The sequence below is a fragment of the Anguilla anguilla genome, chromosome 5 (genome assembly GCF_013347855.1).
Source record: "Anguilla anguilla isolate fAngAng1 chromosome 5, fAngAng1.pri, whole genome shotgun sequence".
Taxonomy (NCBI): domain Eukaryota; kingdom Metazoa; phylum Chordata; class Actinopteri; order Anguilliformes; family Anguillidae; genus Anguilla; species Anguilla anguilla.
In genome coordinates, this window is record NC_049205.1 from 52,667,598 (window position 1) to 52,682,651 (window position 15,054).

The window sequence follows — 15,054 nt, forward strand, 5'->3', positions numbered from 1 at the left end:
GCTACATGCCTGCATAGTTTATTATATTTAGCTGTCTTACCCTGAATGGCGGAGTCAGAGCTTTATTTGAGGATGTGCCTCATTGGTCTGTCGGTCTGAATGGGAGTATTACAGATTCTGAAAGTATTTTTACTTCCTTGTTTTTTTCGATTGTTCATTTTTTGCATTTATTTTATTTCCATGCATGAAAACCACTTTCAGTTATTTGTGTCAGTACAGTACAGAGAAAGGGATTTCACATCTGAGTAGATCTCAAGCTGTTTGCAGTGCCAGTCTCTCAGAGAAAAGGAAATAGGCATGTGTGAACTGTGCCTATGAGGACAAAATGGCACAGCCATTTACATTTCAGTAAGAACTGAAAACAGCAGGGAAACAAACCAAAAAAGAAACAGAAAAAGTATTCATCTGAACCAGACTCCTCGTGGAACCTGCGTTCGGTGTTGGGTTGGGCCTAGTGTTTTATTTGCAGGCATTGGAACTGAAAGGGTTCTGGAATTCAGGTAACACCAGGTTTTTTCTAACACTGTAAGTGTTCTGTTTTACATGCTGTGCTTGTCCAGTGTCTGGCGGAGTCACAATAACACATGACATTCACATTTTTAAAAACTCACTTTTTCCCCCTCTGTGTAGCAACATAACCTTTTCGTCATAGTAACCAAGTACAAAGGAAAAGAACAAAATGTTCTGTCATCACAGTCCCAAGGATTCTCTTTGAACATTTTTATTGATTGCTTTGACCTCTACATTTCATTCCATTATTTGAAAAGGGGTTCTAACTTTGGCAGACTCAGACAGAGGTGAACTTTCAATACGAAAAGGTAGTAGAGAAAAAAAAAACTTGAGATGTTTCTATAGTTCAAAGAGTTTTTTTTTTTATGATTTAAAAGGGCATTTTTAATTCCTTTTCTCAGTTCATGTTCCGAAGGCCTGGAGAAATGTTTTCCGTTTATGCAACAGAAATCATAAATATGAAGCAATTTTTCTTTTAAACAGCAAAAAACCACAGCAGTGTCTCCCACACGTGCTGCGTTTTAAAAGGTACTTAGTGCAATGTCATTGTCTGACAGATCGTTGAGTAGGTTATATTGCTCATGAGGCCAAACCACAAAACGAAGACCGATAGCCTAATTATTCTCTGAGAATGCAACCAAAGTAGAACACTTCTGTTCTAGGGTAAATTTCCCTGGCAGAACGCACCCCTTCGACACACAGCTACCACCACGGACTTTATACAGGAAAACAAACAAATAAAAATCCTTGAGACTGTTAACCACAATTTTCTTTGCCTTCAGTGAAAAGTAGGCCCCTGCATTTCATCCCCATGTGAGATCTTAAACTTTAATTGGAAGTGATTATGCATTCAAGTCTCAAGCATCTTTGAATAAAAAATAAAAAAAACACAACTACAAAAAACAAACACCTGTTGGAAGCATGCACACGTCCCCGCGCTCCGCAGTTAAAGCTGCCACGGCTCTCTGTATCAGGCTGGGGAGAGAGAGAGAGGGGAAGGCAGGCCCCTATGTGCCAATGTGCCTGGTGGGAAAAAGCTGGGGGGAAAAAAAAATCACATCCGCTCTTATGCTGATTTGACACAAAAAAGAGGGTTTTCTCCCCCCTTCTCCTTTATATATCCACTGTAGAATGTCCGCTGAGGATTTTGGCGTTTCCATTTATTTATGTTCAGATGATGGTTCATACACATTTGTTATGCTCTTCTCTGAACTTCAAAGAGAATGTAAAATGCCTATTATGCTAATCCTTGGCCTGTTGTGTAATAGACGGCATGCGCATTAATCCTTTACAAAGCGTTCTTCGCTTCCTCCTGAAAACGGCTTTAAAAAAAACAACACACACATATACATATATAAAAGCACATTCACCCCCCCCATTTCCCTAGTTGAGACCGACTTTGAATAACATTGCAAACTGAACTAATCGACTTTCTTTGCTTAACAGTTCATCGGGTTTTTACTTCTTATTGGACAATGACATGAAGTACAAATTTTCACTGGAAATGAAGGAGAGGTGACAGCGAATTGTCTGGGGTGGAGACCGCGCCCTGAAAACACAAACGTGCACAACCGAGCATCGCGGCGCAAAGTCCCGGCTGCGCTTCAGGACGACTTGACGAACGCCACCTTGAAGCTGTGCCTCTTCTCTTCCTTCCCGTTATCCGTGCAGTCGGCTGCGGCCGTGTCCTGCTCGCCGAGCTCGCCGGGCTGTGCCGGCGTCTCCTCTTCCGGCTCCGGCTCCGGCTCCGGCTCGTCTGCGGCACCGCCCGACTCGGGGCTGTCCTCTTTCCCTGGCTGGGCCGTGCTGTTGCTCTCTTCCGGCAGGTCAGGCTGTGCAGGTGGCAGGAGAGAGAGAGAGAGTGAGGACTAACCACACCGAGTGCCTGGGGTAGGACTCTAAACCCAAAACAGGGCACGTCAGTGACTGTTACCACAGGGGGTTCCAGAACTGGGTAATTATGCACCTCATTGCCCCTCACACCCTCAGTCACAGTCAGGATTAGATACTATGGAGGCAGCCTTTCCAAACCATTCCTCAGACTGTGTATGCTACAAACTGATTACAGCCTGCACCTTTCCTGCTAGGCTGAAGCCTGACAATTCTGGGGTGGCAACACAGTACAATGCTTAGGGAACTCGGCACTTGTGGGTGCAATTCCCAACTGGGGCACCGCCAATGAACCCCCAAGCAAGGCACTCAACCGGAATTGCTTCAGTAAAATATCCAGCTGTATAAATGGATTGTGTGCAAAGATAATTGGTCTAACTTACTCTGGATAAGAGCATTTGCTTAGTGCCAAAATGTAAACGTATAATGTAAACCACCTTAATTAATAATTAATAGTTTACTACAATGTGCCCATCCGCAAGTGATCCCCCACCATAGGTGCTCGAAGTCATGTGACTGTGTCAGCCCTTGGGGTGACATGGTGACAAGGTGAACGCAGTTCAGCTCACACTCACCTCAGTGAAGCCCAGACCGCAGTGCCTCCTGTTTCTGCCAGAAAGCTTGTCCTCCATGCCCTGCTGATACTGGTGCTCCAGCTCTGTGTTGATCTTCTTATCCTCTGCTCCTGGTGGACCAATCAAAAATGAGCACAACTGTCTGACAAGTTTTCAACAAAGGGCACACAGAGAAATAACATAACATGACACAACATAACATAATGATCAGAACAGGCCATTCATCCCAACAATGCTCGCCATTTTCCTGACTAAATTGTACCTAGTGCTCGGATATCCTACAGACTAGATAGCATCTAACACCGTATCAATCCTGGTCTTGAAAATCCCCAGAGTTTCTGCCTCTACTACCTGAACTGGCAGGCTATTCCACACATTAACTACTCTCTGTATGATCTCTTGGTGATCCAACCCAAACCACCACATCACCCCAGTGTCACTGCACAGCGCAGAAAGTGACACATTCTTCTGGTGGAAAAATCAACTGCAACAGTGAAATCAGTTTCCTTCTGCACACCATGGCAGGGGATATGATTGGTTTAATGAGCTAAACACCAAAGTCCCCATTGAATGGAACTAATCACACCGTATTCATACACCCTTAAGCTAGTTCTGTTCCCCTTTTTTCAAGGAACCAAGGTCGATGGACAAAACACTAAGACACACAAACTCTTTAATAAGACAAGTGTTTGCTTCATGAAAAAAATCTACTCTCAGGAAATATTCCCCCATGTGAACAGATGAGTGCGCAGTACCATGGGCAACATTTCAAATGCAGTAGGGAAAAGTTTTCTTTTCTTTTTTTTTTTTTTTACCTGATCGGAAGTGCGAAGTTGACTTGTGATCGCCGATCACGAGGCGTCCCGTATGCTCCTTCTAGGGTAAGAATAAATTAATATGCAAACACTGTGACTTGCGTTGCGATGGCTTAGAAAAGCCTGACGCGTGCGATTATTGCACGGCTCTTTGTTAATCAGCCCTCACAAGTTGTTTCACACATGCATGATTAAGTATACATGACTGGAAAATGCTGTTTAAGGGAACAATAATTAGCACGCCTTATGTTCTATAAACGGTGGGTATTTACAATATCTACAGTGGTTTGGGCTTTTGTATGCATAAATGAAGCTACATTTCCTTGGGCTTATTGTTAGATCTAACAATTTATTTAACTTGAAGAGCCTCTCAGCAACACCTTTCATGTAAAATTAAAGCACTATAGTCTCAAGGCTTGCGAGAACACCGAGAAAGCAGTTTCTCTTGCCGTGTCTACTAAAATAAAATGAAACATTGATGAGCGGAACTGGCAAAGGCTCACAATTCGCTTTGCGCATGCGTTAGCGCACACCTAAAGTGCTCAGTTTGGCTTAGTCCATTACACATCGAAGCTAGAATCTGAAACAGTGTATGCGACAGGGAACAGAGATTTAAATATCCCAAACGTCCCACCTTTGCTGCGCCCATCAGCCGTAGAAACTTTTGTTTTCTCTCGTCGTTGCCCAAATCTGCATCCTCCCAGGTGTTGGCTCCTTGCTACAGAGGATACAGTAAAGCGTTGCGCTTATGGTGTAGCTTCAGCACATGTTCCTTTTCATAGAGTAACGTTACAGTTAGTTAAGAGTACATCGCTAGTTAACCAGTAGACGATCTGGTGGTTGCTAAATAACTTGAATAGCATTAATGTAGGCTAAACTGCCACGTCAAGCAAGATACTATTCTTGCAATCAGTTTGTAGCTAATAGCTACTCAGTCCTCAATGAAATGCTCTGCAGATAGCAATAATGCAACGAACAAACATAATGTAATAGCTATCAATAACCAAAGTATCCAGTTTTCTCTGCTAGCCCTAGTTACTGTTCATAGTATCAACTGGCCCGTGCTTGAGAAGTTGCAACGAAAAGGGAACGTTCACTAGCTAACGTTAGCTAGCTAGCTAGTCAGCCTCACGTAATAGCTTTCAATCGTTTGTTACAGAAGCACTCCAGTCAGTGGTCGTCCAGTGAAATGCGACCCACAATCACATCAGACATAAAGCCATAAATGACAACACGGAATAAATACAGTAAAACCTGCTAGCTCTCTATATTTATGTAAAATCAGTTCTTATTGGTAGCTAACGTTAGCTAACTTAGCCAATTTAATCTTTGACAAAGAAAATGGCAACTGTGGCCTTGGCTGCTGCACGATAAACCGCTATCATTTTGTTAAATGAAATAAAAAGAGTACTTCATTTGGAGACGCTGGTCTTTTTGTTCCATGCTGTCGGTCCTCAGCGGAACTCATTTTAATGTCACGGTTGGTGCTATTTTCCTCAACAAGCTGGCTAATTTTTCCAGGAGTTTGTTTGTTCACCGAGCTTGATTTGTAAAGACCCCAGAATATTGCACTGTGGGATATGTAGTACAAAAGAACGCCATTTCCCAGGCATCATTTCCCAGTAGATTTTTTGAAAGAGCTAAGCGCCAAAGTGAAAACAAGCCCGACGCTGGACAACTTTAAAATGTATGTTCGTGTTGCCGGGTATCAGCAGCTCTACATTCTTTTTTGCCTCGGCGTCCTCTCACAATTCAAGGTAACCAAAAGTGCGTGTCAGCCCAAACAGACTAATAATACCTTTAGAGAAGTACTTTTTTAGAGAAGTAATTTTTCCAGCAGCATGACTTATATCTGGTGGAAATTCCAGCCTGGACAGATTACCTGTTCAATTTAGGCTCTCCAAGGAAATTCGGCCGAACTGCATATCTTTGGACTGTGGAAACTAGAGTACCCACGCGGAGAGAACATGCAAACTCCTCACAGAAAGGCCCCTGAGCGATTTGAACCGCGAGCTTTCTTGCTAAAACGGCTCTATCCACTGCATCACTGTCCTACCCACAACCTGTGCTCTTTCTCCCAAATTAATTTGCTAGAGCTAAACTGAAGTAACTAAACAGCTGGTGATGTAGCAGACACGCTGCGGGAAATGTCGAAAGCAGAGTTATCTGAATGGTATAATAACAGAACGACGGACACCGATGCAGATGAACTATTTATTGTCCGGCGTCTTCTAAATCCGCTGTTCCAGGATGGTCCACTGTGTCCCCAGTTACAGGCATCTTCTAGTCCGGTTTCTAGACAATGGTCTGTGGGGGTCCCGGCTCCATGCATCCCCTGAAGAGATTTGCCAGGCAAAAGCATACAAACCAACAAAACCCTGGAACCTAGCAGAACATATAGGCAGTGTTTGTCTTTGTATATTACAGACAACACCCCAATATCTGGCTGAGTCCAGACCCTAGACTGTATAAAAATACAGACACACCTCATAATAGTAGTATCTCTGAACCAATCAGGCAGGGGTTCACATCGCACCCTTGGGGAAATTAATGTCACTGTACCTTGTTAACTGGAGAAAGGATAATTAAGCCTAGAGGCTACTACACCTGGTATCAGTTTCAACAAGCTGCTGTCTAATGAGCTACTAAACAGTGATAACCTGTTCTTGTCAAACTTTCAGATGATACCTACCTGTGGGAGAAGTATCACAATACAGCATGATGGGAGCCTTCCAGCACATTCCTTCTACTTGGGACCAAGGATGACTTTGACATCCAGAGGTGCTTATCTGTTTCATTTACTGCAGTATTTAAACAACACAAGATGTCCACATTTTAATAATGTAAAAGCTGACCCCACATTACGTGGTTGATGATAGGTTTTTTGTGCAAGTTTGTGATTCTTTCAACTTCCATGGCCACTATGTGCTTTTGAATCACACATTATACCACCAGTCCATTTAGGCACACACGTGCAATTAGGCTGTGACCAGGCTATTGTACTGACCAACAGAAAATGCTACAATGGAAAAAAGGAAACATCTGTTGAAACCAGAAGGAGAAATCTACACCCGCGAGTGCCATTGGTTCCATAAAGACACTGAGGAGCCGGGTGTGGAAATGGACATGCTGCATGTTTTCGCTTGAGCGGCTCTGTCTTCCATCTCCAGTCACAAGTTACTGGCTCGGGAGTAGTGCTGTGTCTTGATTCAGCTGGACATCTGGATTGTGCAATGATGTGTGCTCCCCCACGTGTCACTCAACACGCCTCCGTGGCAACAGGACAGACAGCCTGAGCAGAGATGGGTTGGCACTGAATAGACCTGCTGTTTGGTGGTTCCAAGTTCCAGGTTCCAAGGCTGGTGTCACGGGAGTGTGTGCGTCGATCTATGGGGGGATGGTGGCCTACGTACACCTCAGATTATAAGTCTGCTCTTTGTTCCTTCTCTTTCTGTGGGTTTCAATAACATCTATTTATAGCCTCTTTATGCAGTGTGAAATACAAGATGGGAGTCTGGGAAAAGACCTGTCTAGTGTCTGGCTGGAGGTCGGAGAAGCCATGTATGAACTGCTTGGCAAAAATGATTATTTGTGGTTATTCGTATTATAAAAACACCATAAATTTATCATCATTAGTCTCCGAGTGTGAATGTTGAGATTAACTTAATTTTAACTGGCCAATGAAAGCTACTGTTGTGGTATAGCAGACAGCAAACCGCTTTGTCTTTTTTGGAAATACTTTATTAAAAAATGTATGGCAGATATAAATGACATCTTACTGATGATATTTGGATATTGATATATTCATAATTCAGTCATAGTTATGTTACATTATATACTTTGGCTTTTCTAGTTTTGGTAGTGTAACACTTTGTGAGACTGTAATCTCTTGGAGTGAGGATGGGGGAGAGATTGGGGAAAAATATCAACATATCACCCCAGAGTGCAATGTTGTAAATACAACTATCTCTTTGGTTCATTAGTGTTTATGTAAATTACATTTAAATTAATCAACAAATACATTTCCATAATTAACTCAGAATGAAAGTCTGGAGATATTGAAGGTTTTGATCATTATGTGGTTTCGGAATAGCATTCATTTAATTTCTCTTATTAAGAGTTAATTAGACTTTCCCTGTTAACTTAAAGCAAGTTATTAGATCTAGACTAAATGTTGATGAAATTCAGAGGAACAAGTATGAAATTTAGGTCAACTAATGGGAGCACAATGTCTCACTTTACAAGTCTAGATGGGAGTAGGTTAATTAACATGCATGAAAATGGTGATTCAGTAAATTACCTAACATCTTTTCTTTAAAAAATGACAGTTGTTGCATTTGGTACAGAAACCTTTGAGCAGGTTAGTGTGTGTGTGTGAGAGAGAGAGAGAGAGAGAGATAGTGGGAAAGAAAGAGTGATTGTATTTGTGAGTAGAGTGTTAGTAGAGAAAGAGAGAGACAGAGAACAAGAACCTTTCAATTATAGCCGAGTGGAATATTTTTGCAGATTGAGAAATTTTAACATTATCTGCCTGCCTTGTTTTCCCTTTAAGCAGAACACTTTTGAGATGTTTTTTATCCGCAAAGGCCAGTTTTATGTACATTGCTCTTTTCATATTTCATATAGTCTATTCTACAATCTACGTAAGGTTACATAGACCGTGTAATTGTATGTGCGAATGGTGAGTTCATGTAACAGTACGCACCAAACACATTATATAGATTCATATTAATATAACTGCATCCACTTTTAGTGGTTATATATTTCTCTGATGACCGTCAGATAAACACATTTTAGATTTAATGAAATTTTAGTTCTGTCCTAAAGTAACAGTCACGTTGCACAAGTGTTGCATTTTCTGTACACACAGTAATAACAGTCAAGTTTAAAGCATTCTACATTTAATTCACTATGCAAATATTAAATATTTATCTTTCGGGAACCCCAAAATAGCGGGGCATTTTAACGGTAGTATTTCACTAGACTTGTATTTGCCACATAAAGGAGTTTTTGTGCTCTGAGATTTCAAGGTGCCAATGGAATGCTCACACAGCATTCACAGTAATAAATCATATAAGGAAAATGGAATGCAATTATACCTGCCAGGAAAATTAACTAAGACCTTTGTGTGTGTGTGTGTGCGTACGTGCGTGTGTGTGTTTGATGGTTTCTGAATTTTCCTGTGTTTTGTGTGTTCAGGATTCTTTCCGTGTTCTGTATAAATTCATAGCAGTGGAGTCTCACACTGGCATTTGTTATTTGTTGTGTGAGAAATAGTGGCCATATGAAGTACACCGTTTTCATTTGATCACATCTGAAAGCAGAAAGGTTCATTTATGTATCGGTGTACAAACCAACACCTCTCCCTACATTCCATATCTGTGTACACTTCGTATTGCAGACTTTCTTTACAATTGTATGTCGTGTGCTGTTGAAGGCCCTTCATTAAGAACACAGATCAAGGAGCAGTTGTTTCAGTATTTCAGCCGGGATATAAGGAAAGAGCATTTCATGAGGAACACTTTTCTTTTGATGTGAGGCTAAATTAGAATGAGCTCAGTTAGAATGACCACTCATCAGTGGTCCTACATTCTGACACCAATCTATCACTGCGTTTTATAAATATCTCCCACTGTGACCTGCTTCTTTTCAAGAGCAAGACATCTTTATCATGTATTTGTTTGATTTAAGGATCCAGTTAGGCACTATTTCTGACTGTAGGATTTTCAGTAAAGTTTACCATGTTACAGTTAAGTAAACAAGATGTGGAAAAGTTATTTTGAGACTTTTAATTATAAGCAACCCGCTCAAGTGCCTAGGCCTTTTTGCCGGCATTTCTTTATTTATTACATTTGTAGTTTTTTTTTTGCGTAATATGTCTGGAGTTGTGTCCAATCAAAATTTCTTTTTAAAGATGAAATGCACTGCACACATGCATCCTTGAACACACAGGGGCAATTACATGTAGCCTAATTAAAATGCCCCGGAGTCTTAAAAGTGACAAAATGTCATAATTAACTGTTTGTTCCCACTGGCAGTTTAGAAAGTAACCTCCTCTGTTTCCTGCCACTTAATGGGGGGCAGTTTGTCATTTTCTGTGCTTTACTAGTCTTCCTAGCGGTGTTAAAAGTAACTGGAGAGGAAATCATCAGTTAACAACCAATTCCTGGTATAAGCTTTGCTATTACAAAAATCAGCCTAATTGAGTTCTTTCTTCAGTCTGGTAAATATAATAGCTTAATATCCTTTATTGTATACAGTTATTATCCTTTATGCATTCTCTCTCTCTCTCTCATTGATGTCATGGGCAGTCTATTTTGGGGTCGTCTATTCTGTGCGTATTTTAGGCTCCTCAGGTAAAACTGTTTCAGCTATGGATAAGCCTTTATTTCATGTACACTGGTGTCATCGGTGCTTTGACGGTATACTGCAAAAATTAATATATTCTTTGAAAAAAAAAATCTGCATAATTCTGACTTAGTGCACGTAAAAGTGATGTAAGATTCCACACTAAGATGGTCTCATACAATGGAGAGTGTAGGGTAACCGTAAGGCAGACTAATGTATACACTGAATAATGTGCTGTTATAGCCTGTTTACTGGCTCCCTTGTAGTCACACCAAATCACACGGCTGTTTCTATATTTCCTTTGACAATGTACTGTTCCCCAATTAAACACAGAGAAGGAGAGAACACATGTTAATTTAATGTAACAAAAATGTTGATTTCCATGCGCTTGGCCTTAAAATATTAATGGGGCAGACTTGCATTTTGAGGCGCATCAAAGCATGCCCGTGATATGCAAATGTGACTGCACCCTCCCAGGCTAGGCCGACGCTCTCCCGGCCTGGAGAGGCTTTCAGCTCTGCGCGTTTGCAGACGCAGCCCTTTCTGCGGAACGCCAGCCAGCCTGGAGCGGGCTGAGAGCGGAGCGCTTAAGGAAGACAAAATGCACTGAAATGTTTGCAGAAGGGAGATCATTTCAGCGGTGTTGAGCGAAAGGCTATTGAATCCGCCGAGAGATTCGGATTGCGCGTTCATGAATGCACCCCACGAAGGAGTGCAATATGAAGGACCAAAAATGAAAAAAGTGACAGATTATTACGTATGTCAAATAACTGTGCATGCAAGTATGCAGTGCATCATGCACAATAAAACCAATCTTTTTTATTTTTAACTGGAGTGCATGGGATGTTATTTAAGCCACAACTTTATTATATGTCGAGGGTAAAAAAATTGGACAAATCTTGATTGCAGTATTTGTGACATGTTCCTTGTTTACTTACTTGCCATCAAAGGTAGAATGATTCAAAAGTCAAATTCTCAAAGATATGAAATTAAGAAATTGTTAAAATTTCAAAAAGATCAACAATAATTTATATAGGGGGTGTTTGAATGCATATTACCGGAAATGAATGCAGCACTATAACAGGAACATGACATCAAAATGACTACTTTAGTCCTCAGATCACATTATGTATATTTGTTTATGGTCTTAAAACAATCAGCTTTACACTGTGTACATCTGATAAAAAACAATTGCTTATTTGCTCAACTGGATATTCCACCAAAGCAGTGGATTTAAATACCTGGCTTAAGTGTAAAATGACAGAGTTACACTTGAGGTTTGTACCCACACCTTTTGAGTCTTAAGCTCAGCTAACCAATTATACAGCCAAGCTGTAAGTGTGAACTCAAACTGTTTACCAACACCGTACATACATTTAGCTGTTTATCAAACACTGTTATCCAGAGCGACCTGCCAGTATGATGCATAATAAATGGTTAAAGCCAACATATAATAAATCAGTGATTTTTAAAAATTTTATTATGAACAATTGTTTGAGAAATTTAGCTCACCCCTTACTGTGCTTCTGGGGTGAAAAAAAAGCATACTTTTCACTTAAAATCTTTTTTCTTTTCATTAGGTAGGTTTGACTATATCTGATTAAGCTGGCCAAACTCAGTTACGTAAATTCATGAAATGAAATTTCCTTAGGTTGATTCATCATGTACATGAGAGGTGTGTTTATTTCACTTGTGGTGCATGCTGTTTTGTTTTTGGGTTACCCTGGGTAGGATGAGTGGGTTTGATGATATGATGGCTGCGTGCTTCTATTCTCAAAGCACCGAACAGATGGTATAAGAGAGACACTTCTGTCTTTGTCTGACGTTGAGAGTCTGGATAATTGCAAGTTCACAGTAACATTTATATCAAGAATTACGGAATATCATTACAAAATTGTTGCTTGAGTGTGAATTGAAGTAATTAATTTTGAGTTGTATCCACTGAAAAAGTCAAATCAAATGCCTTATCAGGAATGCAATATTCTAGTAGCCTTTACTTGAACCCATAATTTATTTTATATTTAAGGCAATTGGTTTCCTCGTTTTTTGTAGTGAAGCCATCGTGTCAGACAGTGAATAGTTGCATAATTGAATAAGGAAACATTGAGAGATTAATAAACTGCCACGGTGTGACACAGAATGACAATACCTCCCTCTGCAGTGTTGCTGGGATCGATAGAGGAGTGTGTTCTTCCTCGGTCCGTCCCCATAACCTTTATAGGAACACCCTTTTTCCCGTCGTCCTGCGACTGATATAGCAAAAGCTTGTGGGTAATAACGGTGGCATATCACTAAGACTGAAGACATTCGATTTTAAAATTGACCATAGGATAAAAAAGTTTAGGAGTTTCGCGTGGTTTTTCTGTCAAATGGTCGCATCCTGTTTGGTCCTTTTTTTTTTGTTACTGTCACCCAATAAAGGGGCCTGAAAAGAGATGGAACCACTGGATATGATATAAAGAGCACAAGATACATTTGGACAAGGCAATGGTAGAGCAGGAAATCTCTGTTGTTAATATATGTTCTCATAGCTGTAGCAGTGGCTATTGCTTCTCGAAGAATCATTAACAGAATGTTTGATATTAAAAACAGATGCGTGAAGATGACCATGTGGAACTAATGTATCTGGATGACAGCGCGTGCAGGAATAGAGTTGCCTAGCTTAGCGCAAGTCCTTTTAATCTTAAACACTTCACTCCATACCGCACGCAACTCGTCCAGGCACACATACATGCACACGCTCACGCGCACACGTTGTTTTATGTGACGGTAGGCATAATTAATTGCTTCGTTAAAAGAACAAAATATTTTTAAATGTGTGTCTATGGCCTGACTTATTTTATTTGTGATGAAAATACACGGAAGGACCATTTGCATCAAAATGCATTCATCGAATAAAAAAAAATCAGTCTGGCCCCGCATTAATATATACTTAAGTTATACTGTTAGTGTCTATAGTTAGATAGGCTACCAGGTATTTGTATAAACAGTGACTGCACAGACATAATCGTTTTTCAGAAGTTGTTTTGCCTAATTTTGGTGACGAACGAGAAGTTTTATATGCATACATTGGCATCTTCGCCTATTGTGAGCATGTGTTTCAGCGTTGTTGTTTAAAGCGTACATATTCACCCTCTTTAATATATTGATTAATTTAAAAAAAAATCTAACAAAAAAAAAAACATTAAATATCTTCAAACACTGTCCGAGATATCAGTAAACCCCACAATAAACTGTCGAATTTAAGAACTCCGCACGATTAGGTATCGCCTGCGAAATGATAATGCCAATATATTCAGAAACGTGGAAAAAATTATATATACTGTTAAATGGTCAGGGATACCCACGCATTCTCACACGTGTTAAAGAAGCCTGTATATTTTCCGTCTATAACGATTGTGATTGGATATGAACCTGTGTGAAGTCGAGGACTGAAATGAAATTTAATGTAATTTTATACAATTTTTTACACGATTTCCTAACCGATTCGCTGTATTATTTTTAGTTTATGACTGTTTTGTCTATTCGTATTCTTTATTGTCCTGATAGTATTTACTTTTGAACAACTTTCTATACTGTACGATGAGCTGCATGAACGTAGAATACATTTTATTTTGTGACGAGCATGTGGTAATCCATTTAAAATGTCTACTCTGAAATAATTTGACGTAAATTCCATGGTACACAGCTACCGCACCAACACTTAAGATTTAAGAAATATAAACATTTGAAGGCAATTCTAAAGTTCATCGATGGGTGGCGTATGAGGCACGTATTAAGATAAAGTATACCTTTTATCGATACTGCACCTGAGCACATTTGGAAACTAAGGCAAGGAATTTGTTTGGCCAAATATGGGCTTCTCTTGTAAAGTAGGAAAATATACGATGTTCTGTGTAAAGTCATTGTTTACATAAGTTTTGCCATAAAGTTTAAACCTTTAATTGCATGTTTTTTGAATGAGAGTTTAGCTGATATGCATATCCTCTCAGGTTAGGTTCTTTGTAATAGGTTACACATACACAGCACGATTCGTCCATGTGGTTATATATTCAACCGAAATTAAGCTGTTATTCGCCAATTATTATGTAAATATTGAATTTTACAATTGAGGTTTCACTATGCATCACCCGAGTGTATACAATCTGTTTAAATTGCAGTACAACAGGTAATTTAATTAATGTAGAAACTTACCTTAGAAAGAGCAGTGTTTTCCAAAATTACTTCAGACTTTATTTTTCTTTTAAATCATGTCGAATTGATTGCTTACAGCGCAGTAGGTTTATGGTAAATGATGTGTCATTGTACACTAAAGGGAGTACTGTTGAAAAATCCACAATAGTCCCTTTATAAGAGCTTATGTTCAGGCGGAAAGTGGAGGAATAAGTGATCCTTATGGAGATGTCGTTGTGTCAATCCCAGAATGAATATAGGTGAATTTATAGCACTGACAACCCCTTCAATTACTAGTGACTGTAAAATAATAAACAACTTGCATTTTTTCATTTTTGTAGAGGTTCATTGGAGCTCTCTCTGCTCACCCCGCCGCAACTTCTAACAACTCCAGGAATTTTATATAACGTTTTAGGGAAACTTTTTAAGTGCAAAAGGTTTATTGCCTTGAAGGCAATGCTCTATTTGAATTATTCATCTTCTCTTTGGTGTAGACAGAATATAGGGATGAAGATGTGACGTAAGGATATGAGTTTCTCAGGAACAAAGGGAATGTAAAAATGAAAGAGAGACAAGAGCCAGGCAGATGTGATGAGATGTTCTGTAAGGGTATCTGTTTTGGTACTCCCTCCCTCCATCCTCTTCTCGTTCTCTGCCGCCCTTCTCTCTCTCTCTCTCTCTCTCTCTCCCTCCCCTCTCCCTCTCTCCATCCTCTCCCTCTCCCCTCAGCCCTGTGTGACTCT

At 40.0% G+C, this 15,054-nt stretch overlaps 1 protein-coding gene and 1 long non-coding RNA gene across 2 annotated transcripts; one reads left to right on the forward strand and one right to left on the reverse strand.

Annotated features, from left to right (window-relative positions):
• Positions 1 to 690: 690 nt before the first annotated feature.
• On the reverse strand, positions 691 to 5,378 carry c5h11orf58 (chromosome 5 C11orf58 homolog). Its single transcript, XM_035419921.1, has 5 exons — positions 5,202 to 5,378; positions 4,425 to 4,508; positions 3,791 to 3,851; positions 2,976 to 3,085; positions 691 to 2,342 (listed from the first exon to the last, which is right to left on the reverse strand). Exons 1-5 carry the CDS (start codon positions 5,256 to 5,258, stop codon positions 2,115 to 2,117), a joined length of 540 nt encoding a protein of 179 aa, XP_035275812.1. The 5' UTR covers positions 5,259 to 5,378; the 3' UTR covers positions 691 to 2,114.
• Positions 5,379 to 5,417: 39 nt separating this feature from the next.
• LOC118228405 lies at positions 5,418 to 6,896 on the forward strand. The gene is made up of 3 exons (XR_004765477.1): positions 5,418 to 5,547; positions 6,472 to 6,571; positions 6,804 to 6,896. It is a non-coding gene; the product is annotated as an uncharacterized LOC118228405 (long non-coding RNA).
• The last annotated feature ends 8,158 nt before the right edge of the window (positions 6,897 to 15,054 follow it).